Source organism: Psammomys obesus, unplaced genomic scaffold (genome assembly GCF_907164565.1).
Source record: "Psammomys obesus unplaced genomic scaffold, mPsaObe1.curated_primary_1811, whole genome shotgun sequence".
NCBI lineage: Eukaryota > Metazoa > Chordata > Mammalia > Rodentia > Muridae > Psammomys > Psammomys obesus.
In genome coordinates, this window is record NW_026586550.1 from 10,166,656 (window position 1) to 10,188,280 (window position 21,625).

The window sequence follows — 21,625 nt, forward strand, 5'->3', positions numbered from 1 at the left end:
CTCTAACAGTCTCTTTCTAGAACGTGTGTCACCTGGCCCTCGTGATAGCCGTGGCTCCCTCCCTTAGTTCTTGTTCTTCAGCTCTCACTAGCCTCTGCTGTCATGTTTATGGCAGAACCCCATTGGTTCCCTGTGGTTTTGTCAGAGTTGAGATGAAGACCACAGTGCCATCTTCTGGGCTCAAGCCAAGATCAGAGTCTTCTGTGGAACCTGAAAGCTGTCAACTTTGGTTAGGAGGGGCCTCTAGACGGCAGCGGGGCCTGAGGTCCGGGCCTCCAGCTGCCCTCTCCCTCAGGGTCTTCTGGCCTCAGCACTCTCATTTGCTGGCTCCCTCATTCTTCCAGCTTGAGGTCTCTGAGCTTGAATAATACCAGCTGCCTGCACCTCTGCCTGGCTTAGCTGGGCCTGGATCAGCTACACCCATACTCCTCCTACGTTCTCTCACTCGGGAGGACCGTGAAGAGTCAGGCTCTCCCACGGTGGGGAGGAGCAAGAGTCTCCTCTACTGTCATCCCTACTGCTCGGGCCAGCCTCAGGAAGGAGCCACTGTAGAGCGCCAGGCCTGGGCTTCCCACTCTTGGCAAGGGTGACCTTGTGACCTACCTAGGAAATGCTTCCATAAACAATGACTGCTTGGAACAGTCATTTGATAGCTTCTTTGCACTCCAGGCTAGTTGTGGGCTGTGGGGTGTGGTGACTCTCAGGTGCTTACTTTGGGAAAAGAAGGGGTGTACAGGCCTGGGCTCCCTTCTAGGGCTCAAGGAAAAGTAGAAAGCGATATATAGGAAGAACCAGATAGCAGTTGTCTATTTATTTTTGGTGTGTATATGTTGGGTGGTGGTGGGGGCACATGCCACAGCAGAGGTCAGAGGACAACTTGATAGGCTCGATTCTCTCTGCCCACCTTCATGTGACTTTGGGGGATCAAACTCAGGTGGCCAGGCTGCATGGCAAGTGGCTTTGCCTGCCGAGCTGTCTCGTAGTTATCCATTGCCCACTACCGTACTGACATGAAGAGGTCAGTTCTTTCCCTGCCATTTCTCCACTTGAGCTGGGACACAGTCCCATCTGTGTCACCCAGGTCTGTGGTCCTGGGTTTCATTTTCCTCTCAAAGTTTTTCTGTCTTACGGTACATTCTTTCTTCCCAGTGCTTCCCCCCATGGCCTGCTGAAGTGGTTTTAAGGCTTAGATGCAGAAAGAACACCCCAGAACCTGTTCCCCCCCCCACCCTGCTCCTCCCAGGAAGGGCACCCATCCTCAAAGCATATCCACACTTACCCTTCCCTTCAAAGCGGCTGGTTGGAATCCTTGAGAGCCCTACTCAGGCCTCTACCGCCTTGGGGGAGAGCACGACCCTGAAGGCAGGTCAAACCGCAGACCCTCAGCCACTCTTCCAGGGGTTGAGAACCTGGCCTGGCTCATTCGGAAAGCCTGGCAGGTGCAAATCCACATTTCCCTCCGTGTGCCCAGCCCCGTTGCTGTGGCATTCAAATGCCCAGGAGCTCGGCATGAGGTCGGGGAGTACAGGAAGAAATACATTGCGGGCTGACTAAATGAAGCTAACTGACATTTGTTACTATATTCAGTACGTACAATTTTATCTGTGGAAAAATAATAAAAGCCCATGTCGACTCCAGCACAGGCAAGTCTTCTAGCTTGGTTCCTAACTCCAGCCAGTGCTCTCCCTGCGATAGGCTCTGTATGCGGACACAGGTTTCCTTCCTGGGCCTTATTTGCTAGGTGACCATGTGCAGGGTTGGGGAAGTTATTAAGAATCAAAAGCAACACGACCTTTCATCCAGTTAGACTTGCTTGGCTCACATCGGGTGAGGCTGAGGACCCTACCTCAGTCAATGGATGCTACTTTCTTGACAGCCAAGGCCTGCTCTCCCAGAAAGGTTGGAGTCTGGCCTGGTTCAGAGAGCAGCTAAGCTGAGCTTAAGGACTCAGGGATTGGAAGCCGTTAGTATATGCCATTTAGAGTTGGCACTTTAAATTTTCTGACCCAGGCTGTTTGTTTAAGGATTGAGGATTCGCATTCAAGAAGAGTCAGGAAAGGGCAGAGGAGAAGTCAAAGGCTCCACAGGCTAGAGTGCCCTGGGTGCCCCAACCCAAAGACTGCAGTTCCAGCCCCAAGAGAAACTGCTGTGGGATTAGCCGAGCTGCTGTAAACAGAATACATGCTCTAGATTGCTCCGTTTGGGGCGGACAGAATCGGATCTGAGCTTCCCTTTGCTTCAGCGTGACAGGCAAAGGGCCTTCTCTGTGACAGCCTGCTCCTGTGTTTTAGTCCTCTCCCTGGACTTTCCCGTCCAGCTCAGGCTGCGCTGAATCACGAGTTTAACCGAAAGCCCACTGGACACTTGGGCAGCTTGGTGGCGCCTCCTCCACCCCCGCAGAGGGGACCTGGGACCGCCAGCCTGAATGTGCAACTTTAGTAAATGGGAGTTTGAGCTCTTTTCCCGCCTCCTGTCTCCTAGGGCGTGTTAAACTTGGTTTCCTGGTGATCCCCCGGCAGGCCCTCTTCCCCTAGTTACTGACTCAGCCCTCCAGCCACAGCAGCAGAGGCGGCCCGAGGTCTGCAGGGGGCACCGGAGGCCGAGGTGTCGGAGGGGCCGGAAGGGGCGGGCGTCAGATGCGTGCGGGAACAGCGGTCCTGAGTCTCCCGAAGCCGCTGAGAGGACCGCAGCGCCACCCTCCTCGCTGTCTGCCAGTCCTGTCCAGTCCCCGGCCCCGCTCGCTCCCGTCCCCGCTCCGCGCCCTCTGCGGGTGGGAGGGAGCGCGCGCCAGCTCCAGGCTAGCAGCGAGCACTTCCGGGTGAGATTTTCCAGGGAGCCACCGGGTCTGACCCCAACAGCACTGAGCTCCAGAAACCCTGCGGTGGGCAGGACCTGGCTGCCGGTCCGTTGACGGCCAGCTTTCTAGGACACGTTAACTCTTAACTGTGTCTGTTTCTTGTCTGCAGAACAGATGTGATGATACATGTACTGCCGGGCCTGATAGACTTCTGTATTCTTCCTCTTACCAACTTCCGTTCTGTGGCTGGACAGGTTAGGATGATGCCCTGCTAAGTTTGTTTCTTTGTTTTTGTGTGTGTGTTGTTTTTGAAATAAATGAAGTTGCTGTAAACAGTCATTCAAAATTATCAAGTGGTATGTTGTGGGGGGCTGAGGCAGGGGTGCGCTGGGTGATGGAATCTGTGAATCAGTGGGCCTGGGGGCAGGGGCAGTAGACAAATTACCGAAGACATGAGAAGTTTGTTGTCAGAAGTTACAGATTGTCAGGGATGATCGTTTGCAGTGCAGAGATGGAGACCAGAGTCTGCTTTCTTCCTTCTTCCTGGGGTACAAAGGAGAGCATTTCCTAGTGCCCGGGCCACAGGGCTGTGCAGTGCTCACAGAACTTTGTCTGCAGGCCCCAGTTTGTCCTGTCTGCTGCTGTCCCTCCATTTGACACACTACACATGACCTTCTGGGCTCTGCTTACCTCTGCGACACCTCAGGCCTGCCCCACCCTCACCAGTAATTACTGCTGCTAACTGAAAGAGCTTTGACTGACTAGAATCTACTGACCTGACTCCTCTTTGTAGGCATCAAAGATCATGCCCATTGGGGATCAATAAGCCTGGTGTGACAAAAGAATGTGAGTTTTGGTCCTACACCAGAGAAGCAAGTCACTGAGTGTGGAAAACTAGCCATGGAAACCCTAAAATCTGAGAACAAAAAGAGAGTCCTCCCCTCATGGATGACAGCCCCTGTGAATGAAAGAAAGGTGGAGCCAGTGAAGACACACAAGAAGAAGAGGGTGGTGGCTGTGCACCGCAGGCCAGCGACAAGGTGGGACAACCTGGGTCAGGGGCTTCTCAGTAGCCGTCCTGGCCTATCAGTGGGCAGGGTAATGAGTTGGGTGGCATTCTTTCAGCAGGGCCTTGAGGGCTGGCTCCGCTGTCCCCTCACAGAGACACACCACAAGAGCCTTTGTGCTGCTGAGGTCCTGCCATCTAGCTGCTGGCCAGATCTTAGTTCTGTATACGAACCATGCCCTCAGGAACCGGTTTTAGGTCTGTATATGAACCATGTCCTCAGTAACCAGTTGTCCAAAGTGCTAGTCTCGTTCATTTGTGACAAAAATTATAAGCAAGTGATCATTGGGTCTGAACTCTAGTAACCTGAGTGGCGTCCGCATTTCCTGTGGACAGAGCTTTGTCAGTCAAGAAATCTGAAGTTGTGGATGTGAGTTGGGGGAACACTGGTAATTAGGGGTGGGGAGTTTTAGGTTGCCATTATCAAGTGTGGGGGGGGGAAGCCCTGCCATTCTCTTAGAAAGGGCACCAGGCTTTCAGTGCCACACTCGCCGGCTCTTCCCGGCCACCTGCACCCTTGGCAGTTGTTGCAGCCTCTGTTAAACATAGTCCTACGTTCAGGTAGAAATTGGGCCCCTGCCTGGTGGCCTGTATTTGCTGTGCCCACTCTTTGCTTTTGAGACAAGGTCTCTCTGTGTAGCCTTGGCTGGTCTGGAACTCTGTAGACCAGGCTGGCCTCGAACTCACTGAGGTCCACCTGCCTCTACTTCCCAGCACTGGAATTAGTGTGTGCCACCATGCCTGGCTGTCTACTGTGTGTTTCACGGAGTCATGCTGGGAAGCCAGCCATGATCTGGTTCCCAGTTCTTTGTGACAGAGTCCATAGAGGGTGGGTATCCCTGTGTCCTGTCCCTGGGTCACCAGGATGAGGAAATTCTTCAGTTCAGAGAAGCAGTACCTTGCCTCCCTGGGGGAAGGCAGGGGTAAGGGATGCTTATATTTCCTTCCTCCTTGTGAGTCCCTCGTCCTCTGCTGTAGCTCTGTGTCTTTATTTTTTCCAGAGCCTCCACCACGAAGACTGTGTACTGGATGAATGAAGCTGAAATGGTCAGTGTGGCTCTGGAGATCTTGATTGAGGTAAGAGCAGCTTGTGTCTTCTGAGCCGTGTGACTGGCCATTATTCATGGAAACTAGCACAGGTCCTTGCTTCTGGTAAGAGAGGTGCCCTTAGGCTGCCTCGGGATTCCACTTCTTTTTGCTCACGCTTCTCAGCCTCGTTCCCCTCAGCTACTTCCTGTGTGTGGCATGTATCACGTGTGGGTGGGGCGTCGCTATGAGGAAGACCAGGCAGGCACCTGTGGGTAGCTGACATGTATGTGCTCTTGGGAAGGCGAACAGTTGAGAAGGGACTCCTTCCCAGTGCTCCTCTCCTTAGCAGAAGGCTGCAGGCGTTTCAGGGCTTCCTCAAGGAGTAAGAGCAGCACTGGAGCGCACCATCTCTTCCGTGCTCCTGGTAACCCAGGCTGCTGTGACCTGCTATCCCGACATCGAGGCTCAGCGGCCAGCTGCAGTGGAGCTAGGTTAGGCCCATGCAGGTTTGTGGCCTGGACCTCTAGCGCTTTTGTGCCTTCCCTTCCAGCCATGGTTTCCATTTGGATCCCTTTTCCTTCTGTTTAGCTATTCCTCATACCTTGGCCAGCATCTGTCCCCAGTGGCTCCAGATCCTGAGGTTTGGGGTGAAGATAAGGTGGGTGCTCATGAGATGGGAGCCCTCGCCTGGCTTGGTCATGTGCTGCGCTGGCTTTGCAGTTATCTCAGAGTATGTTCACATCACTGACAAACCAGAGTACCAGGGAAACAAGGTGCTTATGCTGAGTCTGCCATTTCTTCTGCCCCGCAGGATGGAAAACAGGAAAAGCTCTGGGAACAGCCGTCTCTGGTAGCCACTGATAAGCCGAAGCTCTCCCCTCCCTACTCAGCATCCCCTCACACCAGTTCCCCCGGGAGCAGCAGTGAGGAAGAGGACAGTGGGAACGACTCGCCTCTTCTAGGCCTCAGCCCTTCCCGGGTACCAGCGGCTTCTGACTCTCCGTGTAGCAGAAGCCCCAAGGAAGAAAAGGAGGAGGAAGATGCCTTGAAGTATGTCAGGGAGATCTTTTTCAGTTAGTAGGAACTATTCAGTGTTTCTGCTAAGAACTGGGGCGCTGCCCACCCTTGCCTCCCATGGAAACTGGGCTTTGCTTCCAGCGTCCAGAAGGCTTTCATTTTGGGGTGGGGGGAGGCGTTGCAGGATGCAGACCGGCACCCCATTAGTCTTGACCCGCACTGCCCTCTGGCTCAGTGTTGGGAATCCTAGCCCTGTATTTCGTTCAGGTACCAGTAAAAATGAGGTGTTAGGCCCACTTGCTGGAAGCAAAGGTCACTATAGCTCCTGGGAACACTGGAATTCTAGACAGGCAGCCAGGTCTCATCTTAAAACGGAGGCTCATGAACGGTCTCCATCATGACACAGCCCAGTTGCCATCCCTTCAACCAGACTGGTGAGCCTCTCGGGCCCTGTCCACTACCTGTCACCTTTCTTCCACCTGGGACCTCTACCTTGGCCCCTGTACAGCCATAAGGGAGGGTGGGACGGGAGACGCTGAGGACAAAAGACCACACCAGAGTCTTTGTAGTCACTATGGCTTTTGATGAGCACAGAACAAAGAACTCGTTACCATGTGGGTTTTCTGATATACAGACACTGAAAATATATAATCATGCCCCAACGCATAATAAGGACCTTGCTTCTGCCTTTTCAGTTCTGGGCAAGGTGAGGAGAGGCGTCGTATGTTTGCTGTAACTTTCAATCCTGTTCACCTTCAAGGCTTTGGCGCATTTTGCATCTGCATTGCGGATCACAAGAATGGTTTGGCAGCTGATTGCTGTCTGGTGTCAGGTCCAGGGGCCCATTCAGGGGACCAAAGCCGGTGAAGCTTCTCTTTGTGCTCTGCACTTCATTCCTGGAGCTTTGGGGCCAGAGAACTGGTGTGGGGCCCATGACTGGAGGGCCAGAAGCTTGCTGACAGAACACAATGTTAAAGCAGTTTTTTTTTTTTTTTTTTTTTTTTTTTTCTAACCATCCCATTTGTTGCCATAACCATCACAGAGTTCACACTTTGCCAAATCAGCTTTGGCTCTGACAGTCAGGCTCTCCCACCTGCCTAGGGGCTACAGTGAGGACTGCTCAGATTGGTTGATTAAAGCAGAAATCCATGTGCTGATGGGCTACATGGTTTTTTTTAGAGTCTCCAGAGTCAGGAAGGCAAGACTTCTTCACAAAGAAGCTGCCCCAGCCCCCAGCCGCCTCTGGGCTCCTTGACACTGCAGCCCTTCTGCTCAGTGGGTGGCTCAGTCTGCCTGAGCTAGAGATCAACCTTAGCTATGAATCGAGGTGGTGGGAGGACCCACCCAGCCACGGGTTCTCTGGCACTTCCTGGAGCACAGTTGGAACCGAACCCTAGTAATCCCATGAGCCTTTAGACTAACTAACAGCTCTCCCACTTGCTCTTGTCCTTCTTATCTCGTGGAGGCAACATAACTATGGCTATAATCAAGAAGATGAGTAAGACCTGGGCTAGGCACAGAGCTAGAAAGCCAGGCCCCAGGAAGGAGAGCCTGAGCCACTTCCACACATAGGAAAGGAAGAGGCTTAGTCCACTGGCCATCAGAACAGAGGATGTCACCAGAAAGCCCATGGCTAGCTGCCACTCTCCCTCATCACTGTTGCACTGGGCAAGGAGGAGAGGCAGAGGAACAAAGATTGTGAGGACCAGGGCCCCATACACACAAAGCCTGGCCAGGGCTAGGCCAACCTGAGAAACCCCCAGCACCTCCAGCTCAGGAAAGTTGTAACACTCTAGGGAGCCAATGTTCTCCTTCCACAGACAGAAGTTGTAGAAGCCGATTCTCAGGTTAGGTAGGTCAGCGAGGTTGCCAGCCTTCCAGAGGAGAGCGTAGAACATCAGGGAGAGGACCACAGCCATGAGGATCATGATGCCCAGGAAGGGCAAGCAGTTGCTCCGCCATGGCCTGAAGATGGCCATTTCTTCTGCTGTTGCAGAGGGACCTGGAAAAAGGCCACACCAGTGAGTATCCATCCCTTCCCTCAGGCCTTTGTGTTTACAAGCTCTTGTTCTTTCTGCCCTCACCCAGACAGGAAGTCCCAAGTCACAGTCAGGTCCCACAAACTGAGCCTCAGTGGTCCACTGAGGTCAGATACTCAGGTTGGAGGTCAGAAGGCACTGTCTTTCCTGGGCACTGTGGGAGCCTGAAGCACCCTGAGCCAGAGCCCTCAGGTGAAAGGCTCTACAGAGGCACAGATACCACAAGCCACTGTATCACTGCTAGGGAGTGCCTCAGATCCTGGAGGAGGTGGGTTGGAAGTAGGTGGTGGGTGGGGAAGTGAAGGGCACGCCTGCTGTTCGCTGGAGGCTGGTGTTGCAGGCTTGACCGAGCCTGAGCTCTCTCACCTCACTGCTGACAGCCACTGGGGAACTGAAGAAACTACCCAACTAGGCCACAAGTCAGCCAAATCCATGCCTGTGTTCTGGTGTGCACAATCAGCAGAGCTCTGTGGTTCAGCTGGTTGGACGGGAGGGAGGGGAGGGTGGGGAGGGTGTGTCCTGCCCTGTTTGGGGAACTGAACTTCTCCTGTGATGAAATCACACCATATATGCTGCTGATTTTAAAACATACCTGTCTACCTCCCTATAACAACAGTAATAATAATTCTAGGAAATTATGGAAATATTTTTAAAGAAAAAAATTTAACATAACTCTATCCTACCAACCCTAGTAAAACCACTATTCATATTCTGGAAATATTTCCCTGTGTGTATTTTTTAAAGCATATAGGTAAACAATGATTTTCACTGACCATTGTGGCCATTTTTCATAGTTGTTGAACTATTTTTCAAAGTATGATTAATGGTTACATAATATTTAATTCATAGGTCAGGTATGGCAGCCCACGCCTTTGATTCTAGCACAGAGGCAGGTAGATCTCAGAGTTAGAGGGCAGTCTGGTCTACACTGTGAGTTCCAGGATAGCCAGGGCTATGTAGAGAGACCCTGTCTTAAAAATAAGTAAATAATAAGGAAGATAAAAGAAAAGAAACACACATACACACAAGAAACTCAATTCAAACGCAATTCCCCTCAGCTGTTTGTGTCAGTGTCTTAGTGATCTTAGCAGATGGATCTGCAGAAAACTTGTTAATGCCATCTTTTAGGTGTACTTAAAAGTGCCTATCTTACTACAGTAGTTACTTAGAAATATCTTTTTATTATTATTTTTTTTTATTCAGAAGGGATTTTCCCAGTTGCCTCTACATCGGTGGTCTACATGCTGCCTGTGTGCATTTTCCATTAAGGAGTGAAACAAGTATTTACACCAGCAGTGACTAGGAATACAGAGCTGGGAACCTTGTGAGACACAAGCACCACGGCCCAGATGCCAAGTCCCGTGGGCCTAATCCACAGACCTAGGTACTTCCCAGCATTGGTGCCTCAGGGGAAGGACCCACAGACCCTGTGGATCAGCTTTTCAGGGGACTCCTTTGAGGAACAGCTCCTGTCACACAGTGGAGGGGAAGACAGTGGAATCCTGTCTGAGCATCTCCTTTGTTTTACAAGAACAAAAGGGAATTAAGAGAGAATACCTAAAGGAGCAGGGTAGGGTGTGGAGAGCTGCTTGTTTTTCAAGCTGCTTTGTTATTTATCGAAAAATATGTTTTCACCCTGGCCTTCACGTTGAGAGAGAGAGAGAGAGAGAGAGAGAGAGAGAGAGAGAGAAGAGAAAAGAGGAAGTTTTGCCAAGTTCTTTAAAATTTGTTTATGTGACCTTGAACCATATTTGCTACAGGGAAGTAGTTTTAGAAAACAAGTTTGGCAGTTCCACACACTTCTTTCTTATATTGATGTGACTGGGTTTTGCTTTGCCTATAAAAAAGGAGTTATGGAATAAACTCAGGCTGCTGCAGCCTTACTGACAGCCCTCCCGAGCCGATCCCGAGGGTAGTGCTTTAATTATTTCATCCTCACTCCCCACTCAGGAACTGTGCGACTCTGCCGGTGGGCTCCAGCAGAGTGGGAAGTGGGAGAAAGGAGGAATCCTTTTCAAAGGCCTTGAATATATGGCACAATATTGATTCATTGGTCAGAACACTTAGGTCTGAATCCACACTGCCTCCCCCAGCACCTAACCGCACTGAGTAGCCTGTCCAGTTCCTGGCTCTCATGGTGGCTCCCCTTCCAGAGGGGCCCAGCAGGGACCATCTCAGAAGCAGCTCTGGCTCTTTTTAGGAGGCTGGAGCCAAGGATGCCTTGTTTGAATGGACTGGGAATTCTTGAAACAGTGATGCCACAGAAGGGTTTGTCAAGACTGTAAAAAGGCAGCTTGAGTCCATATGTCACTGAGTGCAAAGGATGAAATACTGATTCATGTAGCCATGGTATGGAGAAATTGCCAACATATTTTGAATGGTTTGGCCCATTTAGCAAATTTTTGCACAGTCTGTGTGTTTTTAGAGGACGTTGGGTGGGTTCCTGGGTGTTCGGCCCTATTTATCCAGACTTGCTGTGGGAAATAAGGCCCGCCCAGCCTGCACCACCCAGGAAACAACCAGGAACCAGGATGAAAACCAGGAGGCTTGAATCATGTGTATTTTGGTTAAACAAACTACCCTTAAAGCTCTGTCCGACATTGAACTTGGCTTCTCAGAGGAGGCTGTAGCACCTCAGCACAGCCCCTACCTGGTACCAGGAGCCTTTGTGGCTTCATTTTCTCCCAACTGACGTTTTGGTTGGTTGTGGGAGACCAAAAGATAAATTAGCAGCTATTATTAAGACCTGAAGTAGGTGGGTGGAGAAGTCCAGTAATGCCCTGAGGAGAAGGACCGCCTTACTTCATTCTTTCCCCACCCACTAGAGATAACAGTTGCTAGGAAACTGGCCCATCCCCCTAGGGAGGGACACCAGGTCTTTATGGTCTGGGGACCTTTCTATAGCCAATCAATTCAAAATGTAGCATTTTGACCAATAGATGCTTGCCAGGCAGGAATCGCCCCTGCCTTGGGCATGCTGGGAGGGACCAGGATCTTTAAGGTGCGCTCGGCTCCCACTGCTTCAGCGGTGGGTGTTGTGGGCCCAAGCTGCAGTTTGTAATTTACAATAAAAAGACCCTCATGTGTTTTGCAACAGAGGCAATTCCTGTAGATCTTTTGGGTGCTCTCGAACTGGGTGTAACAGTTGCTTTGTTTTGCCCTGTTCTGAAATAAGAGTCTATGTAGCCCAAGTTGGCATCAAAGCCTGTCATTCTCCTGTCCTATCTTCTGAAATTCTGTGATTACGAGCCTGTGCCACCACACCTGACATTCTGAAGTTTACGATGGAGAGCAGAGCAAATAAAAACTGGAGGGGAGGGAGCACAGTCCTGGGCATGTGCAGAAGGCCTATCCTGACTTTGCTCTGCCCTGCCCTGCCCTCAGAGGCAGGGTTCTGCCCTAGCTCCGATGCCTAGCACCCAAGGCTCTCTACTGTGTATGTCTTAGAATTTGGATCACTGGGGCTCAGGCCTCTTTGTCTTCTGGGCTTGGTTTTTTGTGATGGAGCTTCTCTGCTCAGGCTGTGCCCCCACGCAGCCACTCTCCAACTCCCTTGAGCAGACCAGAAGCTGGGGTGTATAGAATGCAGTGTTCCCGAGGCACAGTCTTCATCTATCTTATGTTGGCAGGGTTTTTTTTTTTAAATGAATGAATGGAAATGCCCTCTGGTGTCCTTAGGTTTACACCGTGTGCTACACGTCAGCAAGACAGCTGAGCATCCTGAGGGGCTCTGTCTGTGACTTGCATTTTCACCAGCAGTGTTGGGATGTCCGCCTTGCTTCCTACTGGAAATGCACACTTGTGAGGCTGGTGACCAGCCCCCACCCCTCAGCTCCCCTATTGTAGTACCCGTCTATTTAGTTGGAAACCTGAGGACACTCTTTTGGCTGCCCCAACAGCTTACCCTGTGTTCTGGTTTTCTGACAGCCCTAGCAATCCTAGCCTCCGCAAAAAAAGGACCCTGGTCTCCTGTAATGGTAAGCCTGTGCTTCCTCCAAAGAGCAAGAGGCTGCTGAGTCACTGGGGCCACTTTTAGGTGAACATCTTCCCGCTTGTAAGAAAGGGATACATGCTGGTTTCAAAACTGTCCAAACATCGAAGTGTGGAGAAAGATTAAAAATCACCCATAGCTGGGTGAAGTGGGCAGTGAACTCATCTCGTCTCATGCTCTGCCGTTAGGATCACATCCATCTATGAGCGCATTTCCCTGTGTCTTTGTAGCATCCATGTTGCTTTATGTGCTACCAATTATCTCTGTTATCTGTAAGGGCTTCCTGGAGCTGTTAAAGCTAGTAGTTTTTACAAATTATTCTTTATAATTTATCTCACAATCTTATGAGTAATGCTATGTAAAATGTTTGTGAATAAATATCCTTCGAGCAGCTTAACTTAAAAATTTTTACACTTTTAATTTTGTGTGTGTGTGTGTGTGTGTGTGTGCGCACATGTGTGGAGGTGAGAGGTCAGCCTTCGAGAGTCAGATGGCTCCTTCCACCATGTGGACCCAGAGAATGGAACTCAGGCCTCAGCAATGATCTCTTCACTCACGGACCCCCCTCCAGGCCACAGCTTAACTTTTCATTCCACTTTATTTTAGAGATGAGGTCACTACACTGCCCAGGCTGGTCTTGAGCTCTGGGAGAAAGTGAGCCTCCTGAGTAACTGGAGCTACAGGCATGAGCTGCTTGCTGGCGAATGCTATCTTACCCTAATCCTCTCAAGTGCTGCATCTAATCTTGGATATTGATGAGTCGGTGCTATTTTTAATGCTTCCTTCTGAGTCAGTAAAATTCAGCATTTTCAGGGGTTTACTGACCATTTGTACCTCTTATGTGGAGTTCTTTTGCTTCTTAAAAACAACTTGTGAACATGTGCAAGGCCTTGGGTTTGATCCCAACACTGCTAAAAAGGAACCATCCTGAGTTTCAGTTTTCCCTTCTGTGTGAGTGCACTGCAGGCAAAGGCTGCCAGACTTCTGTCACTGTGCCACAGTAAAGCCGAGTCATCCTGCCACACAGCCCCCAGCTCTGTGCCACAGTAAAGCCGAGTCACCCTGCTGCACAGCCCCCAGCCCCCAGCCCCGAGCTGAGGTTCCAGTTCACGTGGGTTTGAGGGCCACAGCATGAGGATGACCTGAGGAGGCGGGGATTTCTGAGCTGTGGAAATAGGAAGACTAGTATGAGGTTTGTTTGTTTGTTTGTTTAAGCATCTCTGGAGCTAGCCTAGTGGAGAACCGGCTACTGACTGAAAGGGACATGAACGCTAAATCATTTCACCCTCAGTTATGTTCTTGTCAGGATCATTTTTAAAAGGGTGAAACTGAGAGAGAACTCAGACCCCTCCGGTGGCCTGAGGGTTGGTGACAGGGTCTCTCTCCAGCCCTAGGAGCTAAGCTGTGAGAAATGAGTGAAGCAGAGAGCATCTCCACAACATAGCTTTGTAGTCACAGCCCTGGCTCTTAAGACAGCTACCTTCCACCTGTGAGGGATGCTGGAGAGGGACTGGGTAAGCAGGGAGACTCGCCTCTGACCCTTAGGATGGCTGAGGCACCACTCGCTCTGAGTTGAAGATGAGTGAGGTTCCAGACTGCTCGCAGCACCTGTTGTTCCCCGCCACAGGGAAGGTTTGCAGTACCAACCTCCATTCCTAGCTACACCCGGCACCTGTCTCCTTAAACACAGAGCTGCCCACCATCTTAAACATCATGGGGCCTCCTGATCACGCTTACTTAGACCTTCAAAGCTGTCATTGCCCCTCATCACTGCTTTAGCAGCGTGTTCCCATCTCATATTTGAGAGCTCCCTTTCTCTTCTTTGTCTCACAGAAACAAACAACCTTTGCTGTCCTGTCACAGGTCCTTCCTCAATGTCTCATGGGACTCAGGCCTAGGTTTCAGAGCGCAGGGCTCACTAGCTCCCCCATTCAGCAGCCTGGCCCCTGAACACCTGTTCCCCTCAGACTGCCCCCATGAACTTTGCCCTCTCTGGGCTAGCCTCACAGAACATCCCTATGCTGTGCTATGGGTGTTTTTGTTTGTTTGTTTTTTACATCAGCTCTTCCCCCACCAGTGAAATTTCATCCCATTCATTTCATTAACCTTTATGCTATACAGAGAGGAAGACAGTCCATACACTGAAAGTCCCCGCTGACACAGACGGTGCTCCTCACGGGGGTGTGCCAACTAGACAGCTAACATTTGATTCATTCCCCGGTGAAGTGCCGTATTCTCTGCCTGGCAGGCGTTTGTGTGCCTCGAGCTTCCGCACAGGGTGAAAGCCACTGCTACTCAGGAGCTCTCTTTTCTTGGGCGGCATTTAATATACTTGGACCTCCTTTCTGCTTCCTTGGCACTCAGACCCTCCATACATTACTACACACCCCATGTCTCCTTCCTCAGTCACCATGGCGGCCTCTCTGGTGTTTTCTGGAAACTGAAGACAAGCTCGGGACTTTGGTCATTGCCACCCCTGCCCTTTCAGGGTTCTGCTCAGATGTCCGCCTGCATGTAGGACACCTTTGTTGGTTAGCTGCAACATCCTCTTCTTCCCTGAGCCCAGCCTGGCACTCTCATCCATCCTCATCAGCACACATGGCCATCTGACATAAAACAACATGCTTACCCCCTCCTCCAGCTGGCTGGAGCTCCAGGGAGCAGCAGCCTTTGTCTGTTCCGTTTGCTGGCTTTGCCTTGTTTTGTGTACTCCTGTGTGTATGTAGGTGTAGGTTTATTTGTGGAGGCCCGAGAACAGCCTTGGCATGTCATTCTTTCCTTAGGAATGCCATCTACCTTATTTTTTGAGACAGGGTCTTTCATTGGCGTAGAGATCACCCATTAGGTGAGGCTGGCTGACCAATGAGCCCCAGGGCTCCGCTAGTCTCTGCCTCCCAAGTGCCAGGCTTACAAGCACAGCCCACCATTCTCAGCTTTTCATGTGGATGCTGAGTGTCAGACTCAAGTCCTCATACCTGCATGACAAACACTTTGCCAAGTGTGTCATCTGCATGTTTAGCTTTATATCTGTCTGTCTATCATTTGTCTGTCTATCTGTCTCTACGCCTATCATCTACGTAATTTTTTTCTGTTCTGTCCTCAGCACCCAAAGCTGCTCATGGCATCTAGAATACACTCAACAAACATTCCCTGGATGACAGGAGTGGATGTCAGTGGCAACACCCATGATCTCTCATAAGCTCCTTCCTTTTTCATTTTCTTAACTTGTTCCATTGTCCTCTGGTTCAGTTTAAGAATTCTTCCCACAAGAGGGACTGCCTCTGACATAATCTGATTGGCCTGCTCGTTGATCACTTCCCCCTGGGGGGGGAGCAGCCTTACCAGGCCACAGTAGAGGACAATGCAGCCACTTTTGATGAGAACTGATAGACTAAGATCAGAAAGAAGGAGAGGAGGACCTCCCCTATCAGTGGACTTGGGGAGTGGCATGCATGCAGAAAGGGGAGGGAGGGTGGGATTGGCAGGGGAGGAGGGAGGGGCTTATGGGGGGATACAAAATGAATAAAGTGTAATTAATAAAAAATAAATAAAAGATTTAAAAAAAAAAAAGAATTCTTCCCACAACTAACCTGCATTCAAGACCCTCTCCTGTCACTACTTTCTGGTTCTGCATGGGTCTTTGGGAGGTAGAGTTGGTGTTCCCATGAATAAACCAGTACTAGACACATGCTAAGCACATGCTAAGTGCACATGTGTGCTATGATCCTGATGCTAAAGCAGTGATTTGGGGTGGGGGGGAGAAGAGGAAGCAGAGGCAACAGGAAGCAGAGGCAAGAGGAAGTAGCTGGGTGGAAGCGAAGGGTGAGGTGTGTTGTAAGCAAAGGCCGCAGGGACAAGCAAGGGTGCCCAATTCCTTGTCAGAGGAGGCCACTGGCCTTGGCTAAACATGTTAAGATTTGTGTTTATGGCTTAGGTGTGGCTCTCATAGGAATGAAAAGGAAGGAGAATGGGAAATGTGTCATGTTTCCTTTGGCAGAAATACAAGCCTCTGTTTTAAGTTTTCAAAAAATGGGCTAGGGCAGTGTTGTCGCTTGGGTGTGTTTAGTGGTAGTGGCCTCTATGGAATGCTATAATGTTCAATTTCATGATCAGTCTGCTGTGTAAATAAAAAGAGCCTGGCCAGCAGAGATAGGATATACCAGGAGACTGTGACAGTAAGCCAGAAACATGATCTAGGCTAAGCCACGGACAGCAAGCGATTGTAGTCATTGTCTAAATGGCTCCTTTAATATGAACTTATTTGTTCCACTGTTTGCTGCTTATTAGCATTGGGTAATTGATAACCCAGCAGGGAACAAAGGTTACAGAAACTTTGGAGACAACAAATAAACAAACCAAAAGCCCCACATTCTTAAAGATGAGCACCTGTCTCTGTCTCTTTGTACTTTGTACTCTCAACAGGTTTAGGGGCAGCTGATTCATGGGCTGAGGACCAGGCTTCCCAGGACCTGGTTCTGAATCCTGAGCTCTCCAGTATTCCCTGAAATTCCCTTCCCAGGCTAGGATTTCATCTCTTGACCCCACTAATGATGCATTTGGGAGGCGCCTGAGCCAGGGGCCCTGGAGAATCAAAAGACACACGGGACAAACAAGATCAGTGTGCCCCACCCCCCAAGCCTGTGCTTTCTGGGAAGACAGAGACCATATAAACTTTTAGGGAGATAATTTTGAAAAGTTTTGGGAAGGAAATAAACAGGGCAAAGTCAGAGGGGAGAGAAACCAGCAGGAATGTGTAATGGTTTCATATTAAAGGCTGGGGACGAGCTGTATGCATTACAGATGGCAGGTTTGAGGCTTGAAAGAACTTCCCATTAAGTGGCTGATTATTAACAAGCCAAAACACAAAACAAAACAAAAAACCCCTTCAAACTATTTTAGAACATCATTTTATGACACATGCTAAAATAAATTTCACATGGATTCAAGAATGAACCAATGTAAAATAACATCTAGAAATAATAAACTGATTTATGAATGAGAAAGCACATTCTGAACTTAAAAGCAAATCAAAACTACAAGGAAAATTATAGATTTAGCTATTTAAAAAAATGGAGATTTCTGTGCACCAGTGAAAACAATACATAGTTAAAAGTCAATGAGCATGGAAAATACCTGCAATAAACGTGAGTTGATGAATATGCCTAATGTATGGAATGTTCGTGCAGACATTAAGACTGCACTGCGTAGAAGTGGATGAGGGAATAGAAATAATTCACAAATGAATGAAGCTAACATGAAAAAAAGGAATGTGTCTTTCCTAATGCTTCCAAGGTAGGCCAAGCAGCCACCCATGCCTTTCTCTCTAGACACTGTAGATAACACTGTTGGTGACACTCCAAATGGCAAGACTGGCTTTCTAATAGAGTGAGTGTGAATTTGAAGTTGTATGTATTTTTTGGCCTAATAATCCAGTTTTATGACCTTAGCCCAAGGCAGTATCAGGAGCGGAACCCCTGACCTATACACAAAGTGGGTTATCACAGTGCTAGGCATAAAGCAAGTGCCAATTTGACTCCTCAGCATCTGCAGTCAATTATGGCTTCATAATTGTGCCTCACGTCAGGATGGTGAAGCAGCACGCAGCTCTTAGGAAGGCCATGCAAATGCACGTGTTGGTAAGTCATCTATAGACAGACGCAGGAGAGAGGGACCAAGGAGTCAAGTCCTAATGCTGGCTAGCCATGGCATTTCTAGGTGAAGGCTACATTGAAAGATTCCCAGACTTACGTGCTGTTTGTGAAAGCGAAATTCATAGAGCAAACCACCATAGCCTTAGTGATTTGATAATGTGCAGATTAAAGTAAGAAGAGGATGTGTGAAACAGTGTCCTACATGCTGAATCTCAGACTTGCGATTAGGAAGCTTAGAGAGGAAGACAGTACTGAACATGCATTTCAGTTGTCTTGAAAAGAATGACTGCCCTCACGTTTTCTTTTTTCTTCTTCTTCTTCTTCTTATTCAACAACCTCTTTGATTTGATTTTACAGATTAAAGAAATGGAATGAAAGTTATTAATCAGCCCAAATAATAATAATAATAATGATAATAATAATAATAATAATACCTCAAGATCTGTTCCAAGGGCCCACCTTCTCCCCACCTCCCCATGAGCCCCATGAGTTTGCTTTGGGGGTTGAAAAGCAGTCTAATACAACATGAGGTCTAAAATCTCTCATATCCTCTAATTCTCCTTGAGCCAAGAACACAGATCTTTCCTTTGCGTTGTCCAAGGCTTGGTGCCAGTGTAGCTGTAGTGATGTGATTTGTTTGTGTTCCAAAGCCACAGGCATGTACTGCGCAAAGTACATGTACACACACACACACACACACACACACACACACACACCGTTGCATGCAGCTAGCCAGTGTGCCTGTAACAGTCTACCGGTGTCACCTTTGAGGCAAAGACACACAGGGTGGTGTTCTCAGGGCATGAGGCGGCATAGATGTATCACACCCTGGGGAGACAGGAGGCCTCAGGCACCAAGGCAAGCTCTTCCCGTTTCTGTATGGCTAGAATATGGGCCGCAGACCCTCAGTCTGTGGAGTTGTGGGAGGTACTTACAAAAGCCTCGGTCAGAGCTCACGACTACTCATCCAAAGGTGACACAGGAAACCAGCAGAGTCGGACAGTGGCCTCTCTCCTAGGCTGCTTTCTGTTGCCAGGGTCCAGAAACCAGGGCAGAGGAGAGAAGCTGCAAGCTGAGTTAGCTCTGAGGCGTCCCGCCTGCCTTCACAGCGGGGTTCAAGTAAACAGCTCTGAACTTTGTACAGTTGTGCTGACTTTTGTCTCTATCAGCTGATTTCACTTTCGGTTTTTAACTTGCCTGTGTCTTGTGACTTTTCAGAAAAGAAGCATGTAAACAACGTCTTGCTTCCCACGGAAACACATGACCCGCAATGCAGCACACACACTGCTGAGCAGTGAGCCAGCTGAGGGTCCTGGCTGTGCCACATGTCAGAAGGGGGGGAGATGCCAGCTTCCAGGGCTCCAGAGTGCAAGTCTCAGATAAACATGACCTGGACTCTTCCTAGCGAGGCACCTTACCTCATGTGGCCAAGCTCCCCGCAAGGGCAGCGCATAGAACCTGGGGCCCCTCTGCTCATTCCTTTGGAAGGCAGCTATGCCATTGACTCCTTTTCAAAAAGCAGCCCATGACTTTGACCGTTTCTCTGGACTGGAAACTTTGCTGTTAACAAAGTCATGCCTGTTAACAAAGTTATGGAGCAACAGAAACACTGTGATCCCATTTCAAAGTAAAAGAGAAAGCTTTTAGTTTTGAACTCGCAGGGAGCGGGTACTCTCGGCCTGAGTTTACAAATGGCCTCCTTTGCTCACAGGATCACTGGAACTTTGGAACCGAGTAAGTTTGGGAAAGGCAGCAGACAGCTCCCCAGTAAGGCCAAGTCCTTGGGCTTCCCTTCGATTTCTACTTTTTCCCTGTACCCAGCTAGATCTTAGTTCACCCCAGATCTTAGTTCACCCAAAGATTCCCTTTGCCTCTGTTAGATTTGTTATAAAAAACTTTCTATTTTTTGGTTTATTCACTTTTGGTAGAATTAATCTCTGGTGATTTCTTGACAAATGAGGGACACCAAAAGTATATACTTTTTAAGCTTGTTAAACTGATAGTTTTATTCTCAAATTCGTTTAAAGTCGGATGGAGTACAGCAATTTTGTTTAAACATAATTTTCCAATATAGCATTGAGACTGTGTTCCATGTTTTCACCCTTCCTTATTATTGTTGGGAAGTTTAAAGCTGGCCTCCTCCCCATTGTTCTTCTTTCAGCCTTTTGCCTTTAAAAGAGTCATTTTAGAGAAGTCTTGGGAAGGAAAAATTAATGTAAACATTATTTTGTTTTTTTCCCCCTGGACAGGGTTTCTCTGTGTAGCCTTGGCTGTCCTGGACTTGTTTTGTAGACCGGGCTGGCCGTGAACTCACAGAGATCTGCCTGCCTCTGCCTCCCTGGGTGCAGGTGTGCACCATCATGCCTGGTGGGGAGGAAAAATTAAATGCTCAACCATTTTGCCATTTTCAACCAGAAATCTAAGTTGTCCCCCAACCCACAATGTTTCTTTTTTTTTTTTTCCTTCTCCTGTTGTTGTGAGGCCAGGTCTTCCTAGGTCTCTCCAGGCTCTGTCCGCAATTCTCCTGCCTTTGCTTCCCAAAAGCTGGGATTGCAGATGTGGCCTACCACGTCTGGCTCCTTTTCTTTATTCCTTTCTCTTCATTCCAACAGGGCTGACTTGCTCGGTTGTTCAGTGGTTCTCTCTGGCCCATGGTGGAGCTTATTGCTTTTAATAAGCAACTAACCTCTTCTTATTGCTAAAGTCTCCATTAGGCAGCGCTTTTGCCCTTGAACTTCCCCACACACGACCAAACAAGTTTACTTGGAGAGAGTTTCAGAGCTCTTTACTCTTACGTATGCTTTCCTGTGACCTAATACCTGAGCTATTTCTGTGGAGCAGCGTTAGGGAAAGTCTTATGTCTTTTGAATGACATGGCTCTTAGAGTACTGTGGGTGAGGCAGTAGTTTGGTCTTTTCAGCTGGGGACAATTCATTCCCACATGGCTTTTCTATGTTCTAAAGAAACTGGGCAAAAGTGACTGTCTCCAGCATGTCTAGCCTGCAGCGCTGGGGAAGAGCCTTTGTACTATGGTTGGGTAGAGAAGCGATTGTCTCTATCCTGCTTGGAACAACTTGCTTCTGCAACTTGGAGAGGGACTGGAGGGACGGAGGAAGTCAGGGCAGCCTACCCCCTTGCTGTTAGGACGAGGACTTAGTAACTTTTCTCAAATGTGCATCCTTTCATTCGTTATGCTTACCTGTTCTGTGCGAGTGCTCACACACAAGACTGGAAGTCAGAGGACAACTTGCAGGAGTTGACTCTCTTTTTCCTTGGTTCCAGGGCTTCACTGCAGGTCACGAGGCTCCTTCGCATGCTGAGCTTCTCACTGGCCCTGAAATATGTTTTTAGGACTATAGCAGAATTTTAGCAGCCATTGTATCCTGGAATGATGGCACCTAGGCTGTGAAGCGGCCTTTTGTAAAGAGTCAGTGATTGTTATCTGAGGCTTATGAAGGATTCACAGAGCCTCTGCCTAACTTAGTCCTGGACTTACCTGGCAAACCAGGGAGTCTCCTATGGCTGAGACTAGGTTAGGTTATGGCTCCTTCAGACAACTCATAGATCAGATAGGAGGTTTTGGGATTCAGAAATTGACTTGCTAAAAGTGCCTTTTGGCTTCTTTTTGTTTTTTTCATGTCACTGTTTCGTTTATTTATTTAGTATTATTTTTATTTTAAAAAAATTATTCATTTTATATCTCGATTGAAGCCACCTCCCTCATCTCCTCCTTGTCCAACCCTCTCTCCCTCTTCTTCCCTCTAGTCCACTGAAAGGGGAGACCTCCTCCTCTCCCATCAGACCCTAGCTTATCAAGTCTCATCAGGCCTGCCTGGATCCTCTAGGCCCACACTACCAAGGGAAGTGATCAAAGATCAGGTAATCAAGATCATGTCAGCTCCCCTTAGTTGGGGACCAAGATGGAGGGTGGGTGCCTATTGGCTACATCTGAGCAGAGGGTCTAGGTCCAATCCATTCATGGTCCTTGGTTGGTGCATCAGTCTATGCAGTCCCCTCTGGGCCCAGATTTTTTTG

At 49.0% G+C, this 21,625-nt stretch overlaps 2 protein-coding genes across 3 annotated transcripts; one reads left to right on the forward strand and one right to left on the reverse strand.

Annotated features, from left to right (window-relative positions):
- Nucleotides 1-730: 730 nt before the first annotated feature.
- Cyren (cell cycle regulator of NHEJ) lies at nucleotides 731-6,561 on the forward strand. Of its 2 annotated transcripts, XM_055602116.1 has the most exons (4): nucleotides 731-3,051; nucleotides 3,591-3,837; nucleotides 4,865-4,940; nucleotides 5,704-6,561. In XM_055602116.1, exons 2-4 carry the CDS (start codon nucleotides 3,698-3,700, stop codon nucleotides 5,968-5,970), a joined length of 483 nt encoding a protein of 160 aa, XP_055458091.1. In that variant the 5' UTR covers nucleotides 731-3,051; nucleotides 3,591-3,697; the 3' UTR covers nucleotides 5,971-6,561. The 2 variants fall into 2 exon arrangements, with proteins under 2 accessions (XP_055458091.1, XP_055458092.1); XM_055602117.1 differs by lacking the exons at nucleotides 731-3,051; nucleotides 3,591-3,837 and adding an exon at nucleotides 4,012-4,061.
- Tmem140 (transmembrane protein 140) lies at nucleotides 6,472-18,717 on the reverse strand. The gene is made up of 2 exons (XM_055602115.1): nucleotides 18,526-18,717; nucleotides 6,472-7,911 (listed from the first exon to the last, which is right to left on the reverse strand). The coding sequence occupies exon 2, from the start codon at nucleotides 7,886-7,888 to the stop codon at nucleotides 7,331-7,333; it is 558 nt and encodes a 185-aa protein (XP_055458090.1). The 5' UTR covers nucleotides 7,889-7,911; nucleotides 18,526-18,717; the 3' UTR covers nucleotides 6,472-7,330.
- Between the last annotated feature and the right edge of the window lie 2,908 nt (nucleotides 18,718-21,625).